Genomic DNA, 18,398 nt, shown 5'->3' with positions numbered 1-18,398 from the left:
GCGCACACGCCTCAGCCCGGGCCTGGCTCCAGGGAAGCCAAGCGTGACTGTCCAGACACGTTCACGGTCCCCGAGGCCACGGGGTCCAGACACCTTCCCGCAGGCCCGTTGCTCCCTCCCACTGCGGGAAGCAGAGTTGTGTAATAGGATCAAGTCCCGTCAGCTTCCTTTGTCCAGCCTTGTTGGAGCTGGGAAGGAGCGGGCAGGGCCTCGTGTCTGCCCCTTCTGGGCACTGAGCATGGCTCCTGCCGAGGCTGGCGGCCCCGTGGCTCTGTCCTGCTGTGTCTGGGCTTGGGAGAGCCACAGGCAGGCTTCCCTGCATCTGCTGTGGTGACTGACAGCAGACAGTGCACAGCAGGGGCCACTCTGAAACAGTCGGGAAATGCACCCCCCACTCCCCCCAGCCCCTGGCAAACCGCTGCCCTGGTAAGGAGTGGCCGCAGTCCCTGGCTGGAGCCTACTGGGTGTGGATGCTGATGAGCCCTGGAGGCGGGGAGGCACCGCTCTGCTCTTCCTGAGGATTCGCCAGCCAAGCTGTCAGTTCCTTGGGACCAGGCTGGGTCTTTGCATGGAGGGCAGCAACGATGAGTCACGGGAGTGATAGTAACCACAGGCTGTGTCTTCTTTTGCAGAGAAAGTCCACTCATGTGACCAGGAGAGGCAGAGTGCCCTGGAGGAGGCCCGGCAGAACCCCCGGGAGGGCATTGTCATCCCAGAGTGCGCCCCTGGGGGGCTCTACAAGCCGGTGCAGTGCCACCAGTCCACGGGCTACTGCTGGTGTGTGCTGGTGGACACGGGGCGCCCGCTGCCTGGGACCTCCACACGGTAAGTCCCCCAAGCCTGTCCTGTCCCCCCGGGTGGATCCTGGGGCTGGCCCCTGGCCCCTCCCAGCTTCACTGCCCTGGGTTGGGGGAATCAAGGCACTGGGGGAGCAGCGCCTCCCTTCATGGGCAGATGAGGTTCTGACAGATCTGGGTCCTGGATGCTGGGCGATCTGGGAAAAGTAGGTAGCCTCTCTGAACCCCAGTTCACCGATGAGAAGGCTATTGCCCTGCCTGAGTCCCTAGGCCCTATGGATCAAACAAGATCCCGTGTACAGACACACGGTGCCATCTCTATGCTTAAACGATTGAAGGACACGTCTCAGTGGGAACATTGCGCTGGGTTGCTCAGTGAGGCTGCTGGCCAGGGCAGGAGGTACTTCCCTGCCAGCCCTGGGAGCTCCAGGCTTCATGACAACACAGATCATTGCTGCAGTAGTGGCTGAAGTCCCCTCCTCACGCATCATCTCTCTCTCCCCAGCTACGTGATGCCCAGTTGTGAGAGCGACGCCAGGGCCAAGAGCACGGAAGTGGATGACCCCTTCAAGGACAGGGAGCTGCCAGGTGGGAGATGACGCTGCCCCTTGCTGGCACCTCACCTTTTTCTGTACCCCCTCCTCATCATGCAGAGTGTTCCCTCCTGAGGTCTGTGTCCTGTCTGTGAGATGGAGCAGGCGTGCTGGACAGGGGCATCTGGGAGCACGGAGCCAGGAGCTGTGGGATCTGCATCCAGTCCGGGACTTGTCCCGACTTAGTCCTGTGCCCCTGAGCACATTGTCTCTCCTCCTTGCCCTGCCTGACCTTTTTATTTTCAACATGTGATCACTGGGTTACAACCTGTCCCTGCAATCCTATCATTCTCTCTCTGTCCTGTGGTGACCGGGACAGCATTCTGGGTGCTGTGAACCCTTTTCCCAGGGCTGTGAAGAGCAGACAGCTTACAGGGAGGGGCTGTCCTGGGGGATGTGGGCACCGCCTATCGCCTGCCCTGCCAAGTGCATTTGTGATGATCCCTGGTGGCCCAGGACTGTCACTGGCCTATGACACAAGACACACAGGTGGGGGCCCAGGACCTCTACAAGGCTTCTGTGCTGGTTTCCTGCTTATTCATAGAGTACTCTGCTAATGAGTTATGAGAAGATTACTACAGATTGGTGGCTTGAAACACTCGTTTAAATCAGCATAAACTGGGACCCGTGATTGTGGGAGCTGGGCCCCCCTTCCAATTCCCCGTCCCTATTCCCCATTCCCCATCAGGACTCCAGTGTGAGAACTGGCAACAGAGGCTCTTGAAGGTGTGCGGTTTCCAAGTGAGGTGTGTAGAAATCACCCTGTTACAAGATGGAGTTATGGAGGCCGGGGTAGTTCCTTCTAGCCATCTCCTCAGCAAACGTGAATTGGGATTCTCCGTGTGCCTGGCACTGAGTATCATTGCATGATCAGAAGTGACACATGGGCCCTGGCCAGTGTTTCTCAGTGGTTAGAGCATCAGCCCACACACCAAAGGGTCTTGGGTTCAATTTCCAGTCAAGGGGACTGAGGGTTCAACCCCCAGCTCCAGTTGGGGCACCTGTAGGAGGCAACCAAAGCATGTGTCTCTCTCACATTGATGTCTCTCTCTCTCTCTCTCTCTCTCTCTCTCCCCCACTCTCTCTTTCTCTCCTACCGTCCCTTCCACTCTCAATGGAAAAATTTCCTCAGGTGAGGATTAACAACAACAAAAATTGACATGAGGTTTCCATAGTGGAGGAGACAGAGAGTGTACAAATAAATGAATACAAGCATACAAATAGCAGTGACAGGAACTCTGAAGGGAAAGAGCACGGTGCTGTGAGAAGGGCAGGGAGAGCCTGCTTCAGAGTCTGTGGCTTCTCTGAAAAGGTATTTGCACAGAAGGTACACTGAGACCTGCAGTGCTTGCAAAGGAAAGAGAGTGAAATAGTCGCCAAGGAGGACTGTGTAGGGAGTGTCCGGGGTCCGTTGAATTGACAGGGACACCCATTAGTGTGGTGGTGTGCACACTAGCAGTACTGAGCTGTCGACTTGGAAAGAGCAAATCTGTGAGAAGGTTCATCCGTGCTTTGGGTCCTGCTGGAATAGAGGAGAGGAGGAGAAGAAAAACAAAGGATTTGAGAGCGTTTATAAGGGAGATTTGATCATTATCATCTAAGTTGGATGAGAAGAGAAGTGAGAAAAAGGAGGAGGCTCTTGGATAGGTAAACTGGTACATTTATTTATGTCAACGTTGACCTTGGTGCCTTCAGCACCTGGAGAGACCGCTGTTTCCTGTCCTTGCCTGCAGAGACCGCTGGTCACGCTGTAAGAGAACCAGCTCGAGTTCCCCAGTAGACTGTGAACTTCACGAGGATGAGGACACTATACCCTGTGTTATATCCCTAACAGTTAGCACACAGCAAAAGTTTGTGCCTGTGTTGACACACAGCAAAAATTTGTGGGATGAAAGCAAATTGAAAGCCTTATTATCCATGTTGTCTGACGGTCCTTTGTGGGCTGCAGGTAGAGGAACTGTGGAGGTTTGTGAGAGTCATCTGAGCAGTAAACGATTCCCAAAATGGATTTGGCTGGACAAGAAGGACTTGGAGAGGTTTGGGAAATGGTGGTCACCGAGGAAACTGTTTACTTGATTATTTACCTGGCGTCAGCCTTCAAACCTCACCGTGTTTTTCAGGCTGTCCGGAAGGAAAGAAAATGGAATTTATCACCAGCCTCCTGGATGCCCTCACCACGGACATGGTGCAGGCCATTAACTCAGCAGCGCCCACTGGAGGCGGGAGGTGAGAATGTGAGCAGGACTTGGGCCCAGCGGGGATCGTGGGGCCCCTGACTTTCCCATATGCTGTGGAGACTGGGGAGGGGTTGAGTAGGGTCAGTCCTTCTTCCCTGCTGTGTTTATTCCCAGAATTGAGAATAGTGCCTGGCCCATAGCAGGTGCTCAATAAATATTTGCTAAATGATTAAACAGCTAGAAGGGTGGGTGGATAGGTGGAGGGATCCCTGTCTGATACAGAGAAATATATCTTGATAAGGCCTCTTATCTCGGTCTCAGAGGTGGATACATGGAGTGATAGTCCCCCATGGCAGGAAGGAGGATGGTATATGATGGAAGCAGGGAGGGCAGGGAGCGGGTACAGAGCACTTGAGTTCTCTTTGACGCACACACGAGTGTAAAGGAAACCACATCCGGGCTCTCCTACCTCTGCTCAGGGTCTGGCAGTTAAAGCTGGACATCAGCTGAGGCCAGTGGGAAACAGTCCTACTCAGGACAGTGGGAGAAGGGACAAGAGGGATGCTGGACAGTGCTGAACGCAGGCTGTCTTCCCTCCCCACTCACCTGTCAGGCATGGAGATTTCAGTTTTGCTCAAACTCTAACATCTCTGCCCTCCCCTCATGTAAGCTCTGCGCTGGGTTCTGGGGACATTCGGGGACAAGGGCACAGCTCTTGGTCTGGAGGAGCTCCTGGAAGAAGAGATAGCTAATCACGTGGTTGCACTTTAAAGTCAGTATAATAATAGAGGCAGATAAGGTGCTGCAGGGACTCAGGGGAGGGAGGGCATGTGAGAGAAAGCTTTACACAGGAGGCGACGTTGGAGCCACCTCTTCGCTTACAAATGGGAAAATGCTCCGACTTAGATGCACCAGGGATAAGGGCATCCTAGCAGAGGGGGCTGCAAGGGTAGTGAGATATGAACGAGGTAGCTCCTTGTGGAAGGAATTGCAAGAAGCATGGCTTACGTTGGGAAGCAGGCTGTGGCCAGGCAGGAGATGAGACAGCAGAGTTGGCCGGCATCCAGATCATGCTGGGTCTTGTGATTCATGGCAAAGCAGCCAGTCGGGACAGGAAGGCTACCCAATGGTCAGTGGGAAGAGTGAGGAAGAATGGACTACAGCTATGGGGAAGGGATGATGGACTGAAGCTTTAGGAATGAGATCGATAGGATCTGAAGACTTCTCAGATGCAGGAAATGGAAGAGAGAGAGATGTCTACTTCCTTTTCTGGTCTGCTAGCCTGACCTAGAGGGAAAGCAGTGCCACCCAAATCTAAAAATAGACAAAGTAGAAGAGTGTCCCTAGAAACGCCTGTCACTGGTGCATGGGAGGGGCTGGCCTAGTGTCTTTTCATGGCAGCCGTTCTCAATGAAGGCATCTTGGATGATTGAATTATCCTCTTGGTCCTTCCCACTAGGGCTTCACCAAGCAGAGTTCTCCCTTAGATCAGTCCTCCCATGGCACCCAACTAGCCTTTATCAGTCCCAAAGGCTGAGTTCTGAGATCCCAACTGGAGGACTGTGCTTGAGTCCTTTCTTCACTCGCCCTGGAGAAAGGCAACTGTGTGGGGAGGTGGGATGGGACATGTGAACCTCCTGGGCTTTCTATGGTCCCTCCAGGAGAGACTGTCTTTATTGTGGTTTCTTCCTTCCTGCCCAGTGTGGTTACTTGTTGATGGCCTTGCAGGAAGAGGCTGGAATGTGGCTGACTTGGCATTTCCCAGCCCCGCCCTCCCGCACAGCTGGCCGGGCTGGCCCCGATGCCACATGCAGCTCAGTTGGTCTGCTTGGTTTGGCTAGTGTCTCCGGGCCGTCCCACCTCACCTTCTATAAAACTGCTTGGGACAGCAGAACTGGGCCCACGATCTTGGCCGAAGCAAGTTTCCTTGTGGTAAATGGGGCTGGCTCTCCAGCTGTACATTGCAGCCAAGGCCTGGCACGGCTCAGGCCCCAGAAGCAAAACTGAAAGTGCTGCAGAAGGGTGGCACCTGCCACCTCTCCACCTGGGAGAAGACTCATGGAGGCCAGTCCAGGGGCCCATGGCTCTAGCGCAGTGGTTCTCAACCTTCCTAATGCCGCGACCCTTTAATACAGTTCCTCATGTTGTGGTGACCCCCAACCATAAAATTATTTTCGTTGCTACTTCATAACTGTAATTTTGCTACTGTTATGAATCGTAATGTAAATATCTGGTATGCAGGATGTATTTTCAGGGGTCACGACCCACTGGTTGAGAACCGCTGCTAGTGGGTTTCCCTATCCCTGGAGGCAGGAGTCAGCAGGACAGCCACCTAAACAGCCCAGAGGCAGGGCATTTTACTGTGTCTCTCCCACCATATCCAAGGATACTTCAATGCCCTACATACCCAACAGGCCCTTTTAGTAGAAGTGGAACTTTACCTGTAGGGAGGCTGTGGCATGGACCAGCAAATTGATGCTAAGTGATCTGAAGGGACCATTGCACTCTTGAATGTAGGGTCTCCAGACTCTGTCTAACCAGCTTTGAATTCCAGTAATCCTGGTCTCCAGTGGGTATCATGTGTGCACGTGTGAGAGAGGGATTCGAAGTTTGATGCCAGTATAAGCCTAGAGCTGGGAGTGCAAGTTGTCAACGTATTGAAAGGATACTGTAAAAAGCTACAAGAGCGGGGGGTCTCAGTAGGGAATAGCCTGGAGGCGGGGGTAAATTTGGGGAGCCTAACTACGATGGAAAGGGCTCCAGTCAAGACCGCTTAAGGGATTCTTGGAAACTCTGGGAGGGGCCCTCCTGCCCCCCTCCTCGCTCTGTTGGGGAAACCTTAGCTCCCCTTAGTTAACAGAGGCCTCCTGTCTTCCACTTGTGCTCACGGCTGGTTTGGCTGGCCCAGGACGCTCAGCAGATTTCGGTCTTAACCTTGTGACGCTTGGTAGGTCTGGGACTTAAGGCTGTTATGAAGCCAGAAACCTGATTTACATAGTTTTAAACCAGATGCCTTCAGAGTTTTCTTTTTTCTATTATGTTTTGTTGGAAATATGGAAACTACCCCGAAATCCTTCCGTGTTACTATGTTTTGTCTCTCACCCCATCGTCTCCTGGAAGGCTCATGCTTAAGCCTTCTTTGGGGTGTGGTGAGAATCTCCTCCCTCTAAATCAAGGGTTCTTTACTTGAGTCTGTGACCTTGGATGAGGTTTAGGGGGTCCATTAAGCTCCTAAAATCTGTAGAGTCCTATGTGTATGTGCGTTTTCTTAGGGAGAGGGACTAAAGCTTACCTATGTTCTCAGAAGGGTCCACCATCTCCCAGAGCTAAGAAATGCTTGCTTTAACTAGTAAATGCATTGGGAGCTTGGCCTGGACAAGGTGTTGGGTTCCAAGGGAGGACCTTAGCACTGCCGCTTCCCGTGGAGAACCGAGCTCTGTATTTGAGAGGGAGGGGGAGCGTCTGGAGGTCAAAGAAGTTCAGAGCCGAGAGTCCAGCTGGGAGGAGGGAGGACAGAGGAGGACCTCAGGCTCCACAGGCAGGCTGGGCTGTGTCAGTGTCACAGAGAGAAAGGGACATTGCTTGGCAGGACCGCAGAGGGCCTCTCCTCTGCAAGTGTCCTTGGAGCCTCCAGGGGCCAGGTCAGGAGGCGGACCGGGGAGGCCAGCAGTCAGAAGTCATGGCTGCTCCAGGCTTGAGGTTCTGGGGAGCAAGGAGGGCAGGAACAAGGGAGACAGGGCAGGGAGGGAAAGTCAAAAGAAAGGGAGGGAAGCCTGGCCGGTGTGGCTCAGTGACTTAGGAACCAGGAGGTCACTGACTCCCCGTCAGGGCACATGCCCGTATTGTAGGCTGCATCCCCAGTAGGGGGCGTGTAGGAGGCAGCTGGTCGATGATTCTCTCTCATCATTGATGTTTCTCTCTCTCTCTGAAATCAATTTTTAAAAAAAGAAAGGGAAGGACAAGGGAGCAGGAGCGAAATGACTAACTCTCAGCATGGGAGGGAACTCTTAGGAGTTGTAAAGTGAGAAGAGAGGCTTCTTGCTGCAGACGGACCCAAAGGTGGTGCAGGGAGCTCCATCAATGGAGGTGCTGAGAACTGGGCCTGTCGGAGCCCCAGGAACACATGCTGGAGGCAGCGAGCCTCTCCTGGCAGGGCGTCCAGGCGGGATGACCTCATTCCTTCCCGTCTCAGCGACTGAGACTTTATTATTCCAGCCTCTAGGTAGACATTACGCTATGCCGAGCCTAAAGGTTAGCTGCCTTTGCCTGGGACGCTCATGCCCCCCCTGGCCAGAGGGGCCTACCCAGCGCCAGCTGCCCTAGAGAACCCCCGGTGGGAGTAACTGGAACACCTCTCCTGGGGCTCCTCCACTGTGGGTCCTCCCTCGAGTTTAGGGGCTGCAGAGGCAGGCAGGGCACTCCCACGGGGAGCTGGCCACCCTCCCTGCACTGTGAGCATCCTGACAAAGACTTTCCTGCTGCCCACCTGGTACACCCTGCAGGGGCAGGCTTGAAAGTGAATGTAGCAGGTAAAATAGACACCCAGGTACCTGTACTGGCAGAGACAGAAATCTGAGCTCCGCGTTGAATAACTGGAAGGCCTATTCCAAAGACCTCCCGAGCCTGGCTTCCAGGACAGACAAGCGATTCCCAGTGAGCCCGAGGCAGCCCGTCCCTCCACCTTCCCAGGTCCTCCCGCATTAAACCTGTCAGGATGAGGCCCCGCTGGCAGATCCACTAATTGCGCTCTCTTGGAATCAGTCCAGGGTGCCCAGGGAGCCTGCCCAAGACTGCAATCCACTTAATGAGGACTGGGCACTTAGCAGTAATGAAACTTCTTTTTCCCTAAACGTTGAGGTCACTTGGGGGTAGGAAGCAGAGGGAGTTTGCTGGCTTGTCCATAGGGGAGGGGTTAAGGGTGGTCCCCTACTGTCTGGGAAACTCAGCAAACCCCAGCGAGGAACCCCAAGGTGTTGGCAAGTGCCCTGAATATTTTTCTTGCCAGGCCCGGCTGCAGAATGTTCTGGCAGGCCCCAAGCCCCTGAGCTAGGACCCCTTTGGAGCAGTGAGCCCCTTGGTCTTGCTTCTGACGCATGGTGGTTACCTGTCTGCCCCAGCGCCCTGCAGACTAAGTATTTGGATGTGTGGAACCCCCCGAGCTCAGTCTTACGCCCCTTGCCAAGGGAAGGTTGCCCAGGAGTTTGAACACGGGGGCCTGGGCCCACCCTTGACCTCCTACCATTAAACTTCTCTGTGGACTCACCTCTAGCAGGTCTGGGACTGGCCAGTTTTAGCACCTCTGTTTGTGTCCATACTCACTCCTGTGGCTCTGGCCTTCTGGTCAGAGACCTCAGTCTCCTCCTGGGATAGACCCATCACTGGCTTTAAACATTTTAAATATTAGCTAGTACCCCAAGTCCTTCTGGGGAGAAGATGAGGCATCAGTGAACAAAACGATGGGTGAGCTGCGCACGTTACAAGTACAGGCAGTGTCACCGTGTGGTCACCACGTTTGCGGCTGTGAGCCATGCCTGCTACTGTGCCACAGACGCTAGCAGGCTGTCGTGGTTCCTCGGGTCCAGTGCTTCTCAGCAGAGCCGCCGGGGTTCTTGTTAGCATGTGGCGCGCCAGGCCCACCCGGGACCTCCTGGCTCAACCTTCTCTGTGGACTCGCCTCCAGCAGGTCTGGGATGGCCAGTTTAGAACCTCTGCTTGTGTCCCTCCTAATGGCCTCTCTCAATGCCTGTGGGACCTGACAGGGATGGGCGACAGGAACGTCACACTTCACACCGAGTTCTCCCTGCCTGCCTTCCTGTCTGGGGGCTCTGTGTCGCTGAGACAGTGAGCAGCTTGGGGCCAGGGCTGCGCCTCCCACTCTGGAAGCCCTCCCCGGACCTGGCCTGGCGCTCGGAGCACCCTTTCCCATAGTCACATGCATTTGAGCCACATTCATACATGTTCACGTGTGAAGAGCAGCTTGTCTGGCAGGGAACACTAGGCCAGGAGAAGGACAGTTCAGGTCCAACCTGTGGTTTTCTCAGGCGAGTTAAGGCCGGCCAGTATGTCCGAGCACCCATCTTGTACAAGAACGGCTATGGTAGAAAGTGAAGCAGATTCATGTGATAAAGTCACCCACTGGACTTGAACCATCCAGGTTGGAGACTCGGGCTGGAGAGGGTGGCTTGATTCTGTACAGGCTGAGCGGGTCTGGGAGGTCTCTGGCTGGAGGAGCCATGTCTTCCCGGCTGCCCGCAGCCCACCACCTGAGCTACGGGAGAGAATCCGGTGGGGCTGATGGTTCCTACGGCATCTGAGCCGTGCTGTCTGGGGTGGGGGTATCTGCCCGTGGCCCAGGTTCTCAGAGCCGGACCCCAGCCACACCCTGGAGGAGCGAGTGGTGCACTGGTACTTCAGCCAGCTGGACAGCAACAGCAGCAATGACATCAACAAGCGGGAGATGAAGCCCTTCAAGCGCTACGTGAAGAAGAAAGCCAAGCCCAAGAAATGCGCCCGGCGCTTCACCGACTACTGTGACCTGAACAAGGACAAGGTCATCTCGCTGCCGGAGCTGAAGGGCTGCCTGGGTGTGAGCAAAGAAGGTGAGCGCTCCCCCTGGGCTCCTGGTCTTCCAGTACGTGTCCCGCCAGGCTCAGGGACCAAAGGCTCTCCAATCAATGGACTCCCAGCTACTCACTTACTCAGTGTGTCCTGGGAGGATGCTATGCTTCATGCTAGATGCCTGCACCCTGGAGGAAGTGATGAACAAGGTCCCCATCCTTCCTCAGATCTGCAGATGTTTACAGATGTTGTGATAAGTGCTGTGAGAGTGTGTTAGGATAGGCCAGGTGCAGACCCACACATGCAATGGCTCAGCACAGTGGAAATTTGTGTCTCTTCCACGTAATGGTTCAGCATGATTCCAAGTCAGTGTGTGTGTGTGTGTGTGTGTGTGTGTGTGTGTGTGGTGAGTAGGGGAAGGAAGGAGCAGGGATTGCTCCTTACTCTGAAATCCCAGCTAAGAATGACTATGCCATCTTTATCAGGTGGCTTCCAAGGTCACCATGGAGTCATCTGCATCCCCAGTCAAGGGTAAAGCATGGAGCAGTGCACGTGGGGAGTTTTATGGGCCAGTCTGGAAGTGACACACGTCACCTCCCGTATTTCACTGGCCGGAACTCAGTCACTGGACCACACCCAACAGCAAGGAAGGCTGGGAGCCCAGGAGGAGGAGGAGAGGATAGAGTCTGGCCAACATCTAATTTTCCCTGTCACAGGCAGACAAGTACAGAATATCGTAGGGACATCGGTAGGGGCACCTCCGTCAGCGTGGGGCCAGACGGCCTTGGAAAACTTCTTGAAGGAACTGATGTCGAAACCAGGGATCCGCAAACCCTGGCTGTGAGCCCAGTCTAGTCTGTGGCCTGTTTTCATATGGTCTGTGAGCAAGAATGATTTTTATATTTTTAAAGGGATGTAATTTTTTAAAAAAGATGAAGGAATGACAGAGACAGTACATGGCCCACAAAGCCTAAAATATTTGCTATCGAGTCCTTCACAGGTAAGTTTGCCAACCCTGGTCTAAACCAGTGCCTGAGGAATGAGTAGGAGCTGGCGAAGCAGACAGGCCAGGTGAGGGGAAAGGAAGAGGGCAAGTGCAGTGGCGAGGACACCGAGTGGGAGAGGAACTCTGAGGTGTGAGTGTGGCTGCAGCGAATGTCTGAGGATGGCAGGAGAGGGGCGGGGCAGGAAGCACGGTGAGTTTCAACTTTATAAGGTTAGTGGAAAGCTGTTGAAGGGGCTCAGTGTAAGAAACTATAGATCAGTTTTGCTTTAGAAAATTATTCTGGCTGCAGCGTGGGAAACAGAATGGAGATGAACAAGGTCCAGTACCCAACAGGAGGCTGTGGCATCATCCAGGCAGGAGGTGGGGGAGGCGCAAGTTATGAGAAAGCCAGTGGGGATGAAGAGAGTGGGTGGGTTTGAGAGAGGCAGGGCATAGTGGCTGAGTGGAGATGGGGATGATGGACAGCTGGACAGGGGGCCATTCACTGAGGTGGGCGGCATGGAAAGGAGAGCAGAGTGCGCATAGGGGCCGGGGAAGGCACTGAGCATGTTAGGGTGTGTCAAGTGGGATGCACCCGAAGATGAGACAATCAGTAGAGCAGGTGAAGGGTCTGGGCTGATGGTACTGACTTGGGTGATGCTGACTTATTTGAAATGCAGGCTTTGGAAAAGGTGAGGTCACCTAGGAGGAGACCCAGGGCCTTGTCCTTGTTCTAACCCTCAGTGGATGGTGTAAACACGGGGACTGCATGGGCAGTGGCTGAGTCACCCTAGGTATCCAGTCTCAGGACCTTCCCCCTCCATCTCTGGGTTTTGGCCCCGGTTCTGGAATGAGTGACCTCATCACCCTGGGCACTTCCATCCGGTGAGGATGCCACTTTGTGTCCCCAGAGTTCTCGGAGTCACCAGTGTCACGGTTCACACCCTGCCTCTGCCGCAGACTAGCTCTTTCGCCACACACACACCACTCAGCCGCTCCGGCCTCCAGTTTCTCCATCTGTAAAATGGGAATAATTATAGCATCTACCTCGTTGGGCTGTTGGGCCGATTCAGTGAGATAGTGAGTGAGAGCATTTATCACAATGCCCGAGACATTGAGAAAGCTCAATAGAATGTCAGTATTACTGTTCTTCTTCATGAGATTCCTGCCTCTTTGTCAGTAGCACTTATCTCACTGTATTGCACTTGACTGTTCTGTTTCCCCTGAAAGCCATGGGCTGTGCCTTTTTAATTCCTTACCGCTAGCATCGTGCATGGTACCTGGTAGCAGTCCATTAGAACCTTGTCAAATGAGTGAATGAATAGATGAGGGGGTTGCCCCTTGTGGTGACATCCTGCTTCGACACACGTGGAATCTGTGCTTTTTTCACAGAGCACATGCAGAGGCCAATATTGGAAAGAGGCCCCCCAGTGTTAGTGTAGACCCAGGCCTAACCAGGAGAACTTCTGAGCAGAGCAGGGATGGACACACAGAGGTCTGTAGCGACTCTGCCCTTGGTCCCCTGCCCATGAGGGAAGTTATGGTCCACACAGCGCCCAGGCCTAGAGGAGGCAGAGTGTGGTGACCTCGGGGCCACGCAGTCCTTGCTGGGCACCAGGTGTCTGACAATCCCGGCTGCTGCACAGGCCCTGAAGGCAGCCTCCAGCTCTGCCTCTTACCAGTCCTGCAATTTTTAGCAAGTTACTTATACTCTCCGAGCCTCAGCTTCTCACGTGCAAAATGGAGATGATGTTATTTACTTCCTAGATTTAACACGATGGTGCATGTGAAGAACTTAGCCCAGACCTGGTTCGTGGTGAATGCACAAAAGAAAATTAGTAGTAATAAGGGTACACACCCACGGACTGACAGCAACTTCCCTGGTCCCTCTGTTCCAGGAGCCTCCGAAGGCCACTTGGGTTGATGGTTGTAGGGAATGGAGCCCTTGCCTTGGTCATCTGGTGTCATGTGCTGCCCTCTGGTGGACTGAGAGGGGCTTGCATGCCAGATGGGGGCACGGAAGGGTTTGGGGAAGGATGCAGTGTTTGGGATGAATGTAGCTTTGGGTCTGTGGGACCAAATTTTTTGGAAATGACTCCTGAACACAGGTATTTTTAACAATCAGACTCCTCACTGGGAGCAGAATTCTCTGCGGCAGAAAAAGTCTAGGCCTCTTTCTTAACTGACCCTTCCCAGTTTAGAAAGCACCTTTGTCAGGAATATTGTCACCATCCTGTGAGACAGGCAGGGTGGAGACCAGTTCCTCCATTTTTGAAAAATGGCAGCCTGCCCTTGAATTGCCCTGGATGCCGCCTGCTCTGGGTCAGGCCCCTGTGGCCGCTGCCCTCCTTGGTGGTTCGGAAGCAGAGCCAGGTCTGAGTTTGCTTCGCCACATAAAGGCTGTGCCATCTCTAAGCCTCCTATGGGGACGTGACCATTTTCTAACTATCACCTACAATTGCCCTGAGGAATGCATTGCTGGACTTAGGCGAGGGGACTAGCGCCGTGAGCCTCACAGGGCGAGCTGATTGCTCCTGGCTGTGAGTCCCTTCTAGTCTCAGCGGGTGGGGGGTGGCTGCGGGAGCCTCTAGGTGCGGAGGTCTCAGCTCACTACTGGGAGAAGCACTGCTGGCTGGAGTCCATGAAAGATGGCTCTGCCCCTTCCCAGCTGCCTGTCTTTCCATGTAGAATTGGCTTTACCAACATCTGCCCCGTGCCCCAGCCCACCCCATGTCCTCTCCCTCTCAGGAAGGTCTTCAGGAAGGTTAGCATAACTGGAGGCACATGGAACAGTGGGCTCACTTGGCCAGCGGGTGGCGTGGATCCCACAACGCTTCATACTCCTCACAGCCCTCTCTCAACCTCCACGGATTCTCGATCCTCAGGGCAGTCCTATGAGAGGCAGAGCAGGAGCAGCAGGGCCTTGGTCCTAACTCCCATTCTTCAGACTTACCCCGAGGGTGGCGGACATGCATAGTCACATGACTCCAGTCACATGACTCCTGATGTGCTGCCTCCCAACTGCCCACTCTTCCTTTAGAAGACCTGGGCCCCCCGCAGGAGCCTCCCTGTGTGGCAGAATGGGAGTTACAGAACACACCTTGGACCCTGGTCAAGTCACTCAACTGCTCCGAGCCTCGGTTTCCAGATATGTCAAGTAAAAGGGAGGGACCAGGTGGTCGCAAAGATGCTTCCACCTGACATTCTGTGACTTGGAGAACCAGGACCAAGAAGGTTATGCACATGTCCGTTGGCACCAAAGCTCTTCTGAGCTAACAGAGAGTCCCCCAGTGGGGCCTGGCCTGATGGAAAAGGGACTTTGTTTAAAGGTGTAGGCTAGCAATGAGCTCACTCTGGCAGAGCAGGGCTGCAGACACCCACAGAACAGGAAGCACAGCGCAGCCCCTGGCTCTTTCCCTCGTCCACTTCCTTCTGGGGCTGGAGGGGATGGAGAAGCAGCTCTGCCCGTTCCCTGGGTCAAGGCCACTCGAGCGTCATATGTTCCTATTTGTTGCAGGTGGTAGTCTTGGCAGCTTCCCCCAGGGAAAACGAGCAGGCACAAACCCATTCAGTAAGTTGCCTTCTTTCTGGGGTCTGCTCTATGGGCCCCCTCACACAGCTTTGGTACTGCAGCGGGAGTGGAGGGATTGGCCAAGGACCTAGCCTCCTATTTAATTTTTTTCTCTTTTTGCTGAGGATACAGGAGAAAGGTTGGTTAGTGCTGTGAGGATCCCACCATCCCCACCTGTAGATGAGCACCGGCTGCTTCTGCCAGCCCCAGGTGAAAGGCTGGCATCTGGGACGAGTGTGGTTTGTGCAGAGCAAGCCAGTCTCGTTCTGGTTACCATGTGATGATGCCTCCTGGTGGCAGCGAATGGGCTGGTGAAAACATGGGCTCATCTGCAAGTCTAGGCTACCTGTGTCCTGCCCCCACCCGTATCTAGCAGCAGGTGGAAAAGGCTGCTCTTTGGGGGAAATGGATCCATGTAGTTGGCTTTCTCATAAACCCAGCTCTACCTTCTTCTTGTTTATATCGCCCCTTCTCAGTAGGACGCCTCGTCTAAGAAGCAGAAAACCAAAGGGCAGGCGGCGAGACCAGGGAGGCAGGACGGATCAGCAGACGCCTGACCTTCGACCTTGCCACGGCCCAGCCACATCCCCTGTAACATGAGTGGTGCCCACCCTGTTTGCACTTTTAATAACTCTTATTTGCGTGTGTTCTTTTTGGTTTCATTTGTAAACACCAATATCTAATACCACAGTGGGAAAAGGAAAGGGAAGAATGATTGTTTATTCTCTCTCTTATTGTAAGTTTTTGGATCTGCTACTGACAACTTTTAGGGGTTTTTGGGGGGGTGGGAGGGAGGTGTTGCGGGACTGAGAAGAAAGAGATTTATATACTGTATATAAATATATATGTAAATTGTATAGTTCTTTTGTACAGGCGTTGGCATTGCTGTTTGTTTATTCCCTCCCTCTCCCTGCTCTGGGTGTGGGAGCTCCGGCCACACGGCCCAGCTTCCTACAACCCAGGGCTGAGTCCCCAGCCCACCTGCATTCTGTTTGGAAACTGACCCTGTGTGCACATGGGTGGGGGCCTGTGATTATATTGCAGACTCCCCCAGTCCTTTCTGGTGGGAGGAGGGAATTGCCCCACGTCGTAGCTGTCAAGGTTGGCAAGACACATCGCCGCTGACCTTCTCAAGGGAGGTTGTGTTGGGGGAGAGGTGGAGGGAGGGGAATAGGGAGCTCAGACACCAGTTCCCCCTGTTACCCAGACCCCCAGATGGCCCTGGGCCCATAGGCAGACCAGGATTCTAGTGACCCCTGTGCAGATGTCCTCAGAGGATTTGCATCAACATTTCTCCCACATTTAGTACCTACTCTGTGTAAAACATGAGAGGGAGGGCAAAGAGGAAAAAGGCACACAGTGGGGCTCTTATTTAGAGGTCAGTATTTAAGCAGCGGAAGGAAGGGGACAGAAAGCATCGTTGGCGAATGCAGGGCCCGCAGAAGGGCTCCTCCCCTGCAGGCCCTCTGGGGAGGCTTCTGAGACCGGGCCCTCCTAGGCTGCCCGGCCACACTGGTGTTCCCTCCACTCTCCCCGCCATCTCCGTGATCAGCGCAGCCTGGGGGAGGAGTGGGGTCCCGCACCTTGTAGGTAACCGAATGGTTTTATTTTTTAACCCTGAGGTTCTTCCTGTTTCCTCAAATGCTTTTAAGGGCTTCCAGGCTTGAGGCCAATTCCAGCACGACCCTGACCTTGGGCCTCCTACTTCTGCCTCTCCTGGAAGTGCAGGAATAATAACCCAGTTGGGGGAATACTGGCCTCACTTTCGTCAGACCTTTTCCCAGGGTTCCAGTGGGGGCTGCCCCGCCTTCGGGCATAGCAGCTTCCTCTGCCCAGGTGACCATGCGCCCTCAGACAGAGAGCAGGTGACGCTTGGCACCTCGTCCCAGGAGCAGCTGTGGCAGCAGGGAGGGAGGGCGGGTCCCCCGGGGCTTGCTCTTGCAAATCTGGCCTTACTTGGCATCGTGTCCCAGTGTTCCCATAGGTGCACCCACCTTGCAGACGGTGTATCCCACCTGGGTCTGGAGAGCTGGCCCCTCAAGGCCTGACTGGGGGGAGGGCCCTCCGGGAGGAGCATGGCCTTTTGTGACATGGTCTGAAGGTTCTGGCTGTACTGGAGGAAGTCCTAGAGTTCATCTCCAGATGACTGGAGGCCCTATCCCAACATGGGGACGTAGAAAGGCAGCCCTCGCCCATTTCCACCCTGAGAACTGGGCGCGCTGGCACTGGACGGCCCTGCCGGGAGACCCAGCCCCCTTCTGGGCCTGCAGGAAGCATTCAAAACGGAGAAGGCGGTCCTGGAGAAACCCAGCTCTCCCCCTGCTTCTTCCTCCTCGCCTGTGTAGCTGTGCTTTGTGCTTTTCCTTTGTGAGGAGGGAGGGACACTATTTGTAGCTTGTTTTATGACAAATAAAAGTGAGTAAACCTTGGTGGCTGTTGCCTCTTTCTTTGGGTGGCTTCTAGATGTGCATAATTTCCCAAAAGGTCCAGTTTTCCCCCGCTTGGGTGCCCTCCACACTGATCCTAGGAAGTCCCAGCGGCTGGAGGGAACCCAGCTGTGGCCACGAGGTGGCACCAGACTTTGTTGGGAGGACACTGACTGGTCCCCTTGCCCTTGCCTACACTGTCTGTGTCCTCTTTGTAATTCTCCTTCTTGCCTCCACCCATTCAGCTGCCCCCTCCAAACCATCCTGGAAAGTACAGAACGTCACTGGCCGTGCTTTGAGGGGAGAACTGGAGGGGGCGGACAGCCCAGCCCATGGCTCCAGGCTGGTGGGTGGGAGTGGGCACATTGGCCGCAATCCAGATTGCAAGACCCCAGGCTGGGAAGCAGCTTTAGACTAGGGAACAGCTCCCCAGTGGGGTTCTGCCAGCTGGGTCCTGGTTTTGTGGGGGACACGTTTGGATCAAGGCAGCTGGGGTGGTTCCCAGAGCGGGAGGACTTCAGGTGAGGACTGGCAGCAAAGACGAGGCTCTCCGTTCTCTCCAGGGCTCCCGGCGTCTTTTCCCCTTGTCCCGTCTCTACACACAGCTTCCCGGGAAAGGGCTTCCTCGCCTCCTCCACATCCTTATGCCATACTCTGCGGCCTTGACACGTGAAGGTGAGCAGGAGGTATTTCCCCTTGAAAACGTCTCCCAATCTTTGGGAAAGGGTCTACCCCTTTGAACGTTGTCACAGGGGTCCCTCCTCCTCTAGTGCTGACACTGTGCTGTGTCGCAGGTCCTGTCGAGTTAACACCCACCACAGCCCAGCAGGACGGGCTCCCCATTCACACACTGGTTCAGACTCCCGGGTTCAGTGAGTTGCCGGCTGCCTCCAGCTGGGAAAGGCAGAGCCGGGGATCACCTTCAGGTTTTCTGAGTCCCAGCCCAGAGCTCCGCCCACTCCCCAGCTGCCTTCCTTGAGCGGCTAGAACAGCAACCTGCTCCCTCCTGTCCAGCTCTGGCCCCAGGTGCTTGCCTTCAGCTGTGAGAGCACTTTTTTCTCTGAGCAGTTTAGAGGCTCATTAAAAGCCGCTAATTTGCAGAGGGCTATCCTATGCTTAAGGGATTTGGGGAAGAGAAATAAGGGGGTATTTGTTCATTCGGGACCTCATTGGGAGAGTTGGGGGTGACCTAGCCTCCAGCAGAGAGACCAGCCTGGTGTGGGAAGGGGGCGGGTCTGAGCTCACACTTGGCTGGAGGCCCCATTTAGCTTTCCACTGCTTTCTTAAATAA

The 18,398-nt window shown here is 54.6% G+C and overlaps 1 protein-coding gene across 7 annotated transcripts in view; it reads left to right on the top strand.

Annotated features, from left to right (window-relative positions):
• Positions 1-17,110, top strand: part of SMOC1 (SPARC related modular calcium binding 1) — a 202,010-nt gene extending 184,900 nt beyond the window's left edge. For 4 of the 7 annotated variants that reach the window (XM_059691990.1, XM_059692008.1, XM_059692046.1 and 1 more), the window contains exons 8-13: positions 633-825; positions 1,303-1,385; positions 3,511-3,616; positions 9,922-10,166; positions 14,628-14,681; positions 15,158-17,110. In XM_059691990.1, coding sequence (XP_059547973.1) covers positions 633-825; positions 1,303-1,385; positions 3,511-3,616; positions 9,922-10,166; positions 14,628-14,681; positions 15,158-15,174 — 698 coding nt within the window. In that variant the 3' untranslated portion in view covers positions 15,175-17,110. The remainder of the gene's footprint in view (positions 1-632; positions 826-1,302; positions 1,386-3,510; positions 3,617-9,921; positions 10,167-14,627; positions 14,682-15,157) is intronic. The other 3 variants (XM_059691998.1, XM_059692036.1, XM_059692027.1) reach the window with 3 other exon arrangements.
• The last annotated feature ends 1,288 nt before the right edge of the window (positions 17,111-18,398 follow it).

Source organism: Myotis daubentonii, chromosome 1, assembly GCF_963259705.1.
Source record: "Myotis daubentonii chromosome 1, mMyoDau2.1, whole genome shotgun sequence".
NCBI lineage: Eukaryota > Metazoa > Chordata > Mammalia > Chiroptera > Vespertilionidae > Myotis > Myotis daubentonii.
This window is presented reverse-complemented; position numbering and strand designations above follow the sequence as displayed.